Here is a 4,896-nt window from a genome sequence, read left to right as displayed (position 1 = left end):
TCACCACGTCACCGGGGAGTGCAAGTGCTCACCGGGATACACCGGAGCTTGTGGACTCAATACCTCCAATCAGAAGACCAATGTCTGTTTTTTAAAATGAAATGTGTTTTAGGTTGACTTTTAAAATCTGTCCAGGGACTACAGATGAAAAATAGCCACTTGGCTAACTCTGGCACATTTACAGAAATGTTCATTAATGTGCACTGTCCCTGTTAAATAAATGAATAAATAAATAGATAAAGCAAATATACAATATTAAAAGTAATACAAAAAGAAAAATAGTTTTTTTTTTAAAGTGAGAAAAAATAGTGCAATACGAGTCTATATACAAGTTACTGGAATGATATAATAATAGATAAATAATTACTAAGCAGCAGATGAATGTTATGAAATTGTTTCAGCAGTTCAGTTGTTTAGCAGTCTTATTGCCTGTGGGATGAATCTGTCTCGTGGTTTTGCCGGATGCTGCGGTAACGCCTGTCAGACGGCAGCGACAGACAGTGTGTGGCTGGGGATGGGGGTCTTTGATAATCCTGAGGGCTTTCTTCCTGAGCCGCTGGGAGTAAAGGTCCTCCATGGATGGCAGCTCCGTCCTGGTGATGTTCTCTGCAGTTTTCACCCCCCTCTGTAAAACCTTACGGTTGAAATTGAGCATTTTTATTTTTATTATTTTTATTTTATTTCTCTGAATGTATTTAAGGCACGTCTAAATGAAATGCTTTCTGACACTGGGTATTTGTAAATGTTGAATATGTAAATATGATATCCTCTGTTGTATGTTTGTATGTTGTTTTTATGTTTCATGTGGAACTAAATGATGCAGGTCTCCCTTGTAAATGAGATCGATGATCTCAAGGGACCAATCTGTCTAAATAAAGGTTTGAAATGAAATGAAATGAGGGCGGTGCAGCTGCCGCACCAGGCCGTGAGGCAGCCAGTCAGGATGCTCTCTATGTAGAAGTTGCAGAGTATCCTGGAATCCAATCATCATACTTCAAGCATTCACAGTTTCTAATGGAAGCCGATCCAACACAGTGTTTGACCCACTTTGTGATCAGGGTTGCACTTTTTATCAGTGGTTAAAAAATGATTAAAAAAGCCAGTGAGCAGGATGATACCAGAACATGTTACTGGTCGGTCGGTCGAATAATCGATTTTGATCATGGTCAGTTTCTGGCAACCCTAGTAGACACCATGGAAGATGATAATAACAGACTCTCACATTATCCTCTGTCTGCCAGCTCATAGAGTCCTATTGTCCTAGCATTTCTGACATCTTCAGGATCAAAAATGGCAATATTTCTCTCTCTGTCGGCTGATTTTGATATATTTTGGGTCGATTCTGAAGATTTAGGGGACTATTTGGACAGGCTGCTTATTTATTTAAAAACATAATTGTCCACAGGAGAGGTAATCATTTTCATCTTGTGCTTTCTTTATCAAATGGTCGCTACACACTACTCATGGTTGTCAAAATCAGCGCACTGGGAATACAAATATGGCAAAACTTTCTAGTTAAATCTGACATTTTTGATCCTGAAAATGTCAGAAAATGTATTCATCATCCTCAGAACATCTACAAAATAGTGTGCTGTGTGGGTCACTCAAGCATCCCCCGTCTCTCTGCCAATCACAGAGCTGCACAGTAATGCTGGCCGTGTGCGGGCCTGCGGTTGGGCGAGCAGAGGCTGGAGAGTGTGTGACGTTGACCCTGCTGTGTTGTATGTGAGTTAGTGAGTGTTAGTGAGTGAAGGACTAGAGTGACGTTGAACCTGTAACCTCTGACCTATGAACCTGTATTTGTATGCTACCATAGGAGCTATTATACCTAAGAACTTGAGGCCTGTTTCAGACTCCTATTGTGAAACGTTACAATATGTAAGTTAGCATCCTGCAGTCTCTGAATGCTGGCGACCCGTATAATACATTTGTAACATCACACTTTGGTTTACCCAACATTTCTGCGTTCACTATGCTGGCAACTACAACTAATATGTAAAAGCCCTCCCGATGCTTGGAAACTATCGTAGGAATTTATCACAAGTCTCATTTAATTCACAGATTAGTTGTATCAGTACGGCTGTCATTAGCTTGTATATTTGTTCTTTTCTACTCCTTTTGTTTGAATATTTTTAAAAGGCGCAAATGGTAATCAACGGGGTTTCTGGGTTGCTTGGCTTTCAGGCAGAGCAAAATACTTGCTTATTAATCTATTTAAGTTAATGATGTCTTTGATAAATTGTGAGTTATTTTGCATTTGAATTATAATGCCCTGAAAAGTCAGGAATGTAATGTTGTCTGTTGCCCTCAAGCCTATCAAGTGCGGGCGAACACTGAATATACTGTAGGCCAAAACCCAGAAGAACTTGACAGTGATTTAGCGTGGAATTTCCAACACAGAAACCATACAAAGGAAATGACAAACTGGTGTCGAGATGGCCTTCATTTGACACATAATAAACTCAATCTTTCTTCTCTTCTCGTCCCTTCAGCGTGTGACAGTGTCCACTGGGGGCCTCACTGCAGTAACAGATGTCAGTGTCAGAACGCGGCTCTGTGTAACCCTATCACCGGAGCCTGCATCTGCCTCCCGGGGTTCAGAGGGTGGCGCTGCGAGGCCCCTTGTGAGACGGGCTCCTACGGGAACGGGTGCCAACAGAAATGCCAGTGCCAGAACGGAGCCGCCTGTCACCACGTCACCGGGGAGTGCAAGTGCTCACCGGGATACACCGGAGCTTTGTAAGTTGTGTGTGTGTGTGTGTGTGTGTGTGTGTGTGTGTGTGTGTGTGTGTGTGTGTGTGTGTGTGTGTGTGTGTGTGTGTGTGTGTGTGTGTGTGTGTTTGATTATTCGATTATTCTGAAGTGACACAAACGTGTTGGGGTTACCTTAAAGGTTTCCAGACTGTTGCAAGTTTCAGAGGTGGGAAGTAGTGGAGTACAAATACTTTGTTACTGAACTTAAGTACATTTTTCTGGTATCAGTACTTTACTCCACTACTTACTAGTCAGTACTTCTACTTTTACCAGCGTATATTTAAACACGAGTATCTGTACTTCTACTTGAGTAAAGGATGTGTGTACTTTTGCCATCTCTGGCAAGTTTTCTGATTGTTGTAACATCTCCAATCCTCTTTCTCCCCAGCTGTGAAGACCTGTGTCCTCCAGGTAAACACGGGCAGCAGTGTGAGGAGAGGTGTCCGTGTCAGAATGGAGGAGTGTGTCATCATGTGACCGGAGAGTGCTCCTGTCCTGCAGGGTGGATGGTACGACCACAACATGTTCATACTACCAATTGTCTTTTTGAGAGTGTGAAGGCAGGGGCACAATACATACAGTACATGATGACCGAAAAACAATAAGACTGAATAACATTACATTACATTTAGGTGTCTTTTTTCACCCAAAGTGACTTATAATAAGTGTAGGAAACAAAATGCTTATTTAGCCTAAGGCAATTATTTGGACACAGAGTGAGCTGGCTCGGACATTTTCTTTTGACCGTTTGGTCCTCTTTAAGTTATGGTTTGTTTATTTGAGTGATTAAACATCGTTAAGCTATAACTTCAGTACGGACTGTTTTAATTGAAACGCCTGTTCATTGGGAGTTTTGTCGCTACATTAAATGCAATCTATTCAGAACAGCTAAGTACATTAGCTTCAAATACGCCAAACCTTTTTCAATGCTACTTCTAAGCATGGTTTAGATGGTGTACACGACTTGGGGGATCCTCACACATGCTATCCTCCGCTAACATGTCAGCGTGAGCAGAACCAGAGCGCAGGCAGTCATGATTAGAGGGGAGGAAGAGAGCAGCTCCTTTGACAGATTTGATAAAGTTAAAAGGCTCACAGCGGCTGGAGGAGGCCGCGTATCAAAGTCTCTTAAAATCACTATCTTGAGGTCATGCTGGAAGGAGCTCTGAATTCTTGTCAAGAGTAAGTTGAAGACTAGAGAACAGACGAACTGTATCACTGATTAGGAAAATGAAAGAAATGTATAGTACATAGAAAGAACTGCCAGATGCTAACTTGCAAGTTGCCCAGTTAGCATACATTCCATTTTGGGGGCTATTGAGGATGCCGAGTCTATTCCTGACCTTTTCAGGATATAAAAATGCCCATTTTTACCAGAAAGTGGCCATATTTGTACTCTCAATTGGCAGATTTTGACTACCATGAGTTGTGTCGCGACCGTTGGATACAGAGAGCACAAGATAAAAATTATTGTCTCTACTGTGGACCATTTTTCTTAAAAGAAATAGGCAATCTGTCCAATCCAAATGTTCCAGAGACCCCTCAATCTTCCAAATTGACCCAAAATGAAGTTCTGAAGTGAAGTTAAAGACTAGGGAACAGAGGAACTGTATCCCCGATTAGGAGAATGAGGTCATGCTCACACACATCAGCAGTAAGAAGAACATAAAGGCATGCATTGAGAGAACTTGATCAACAGTGTACGTGTTTTCTGTGTGCAGGGAACAGTGTGTGGACAGCCATGTCCAGAGGGGAGATTTGGACAGAACTGTTCCCAGGAATGTCAGTGTCACAACAACGGCTTCTGTGTGTTGTCCACGGGACAGTGTGTGTGCAGCGCGGGATACACAGGAGAGAGGTAAGAGAGATGTCAAAAGTCCACACATCCTTTCCTCAAGTAGAAGTACAGATACTCGTGTTTAAAAATACTCTGGTAAAAGTAGAAGTACTGACTAAACTTCTTTACTCAAGTCAAAGTAAAGAGGCTTTGAAATGTACTTCAGTAAAAAGTACCCATAACTAGCAGCTGTTTTAAAGAGTACCTGACCTCCCTTTATATTAATAGAACAATAATGTCATTGTTAGCTAATGAATGTTTCCATGCTGAACAACGGCAACATGACAACGTTTCCATTGGTCCCT

General features: G+C 41.8%; 1 protein-coding gene across 1 annotated transcript; it reads left to right on the top strand.

Annotated features, from left to right (window-relative positions):
* Positions 1 to 1,648: 1,648 nt before the first annotated feature.
* Positions 1,649 to 4,620, top strand: LOC104952171 (multiple epidermal growth factor-like domains protein 10). The gene is made up of 4 exons (XM_010778937.1): positions 1,649 to 1,721; positions 2,493 to 2,739; positions 3,143 to 3,263; positions 4,476 to 4,620. The coding sequence occupies exons 1-4, from the start codon at positions 1,649 to 1,651 to the stop codon at positions 4,614 to 4,616; spliced, it is 582 nt and encodes a 193-aa protein (XP_010777239.1). The 3' UTR covers positions 4,617 to 4,620.
* Positions 4,621 to 4,896: the final 276 nt, after the last annotated feature.

This window comes from Notothenia coriiceps, unplaced genomic scaffold (genome assembly GCF_000735185.1).
Source record: "Notothenia coriiceps isolate Sejong01 unplaced genomic scaffold, NC01 NC01_scaffold00019663, whole genome shotgun sequence".
Lineage (NCBI taxonomy): Eukaryota > Metazoa > Chordata > Actinopteri > Perciformes > Nototheniidae > Notothenia > Notothenia coriiceps.
Note: the sequence above shows the minus strand (reverse complement) of the source record. Positions and strands in the feature narration are given on the sequence as shown.

Coding starts and splice junctions, on each gene's coding strand:
- LOC104952171 (XM_010778937.1), top strand. CDS start 1,649: ATGCTGGCCGTGTGCGGGCCTGCGGTTGGGCGAGCAGAGGCTGGAGAG. Junction 1,722..2,492: donor GACGTTGACCCTGCTGTGTT/GTATGTGAGTTA, acceptor TCGTCCCTTCAG/CGTGTGACAGTGTCCACTGG. Junction 2,740..3,142: donor CCGGGATACACCGGAGCTTT/GTAAGTTGTGTG, acceptor CTTTCTCCCCAG/CTGTGAAGACCTGTGTCCTC.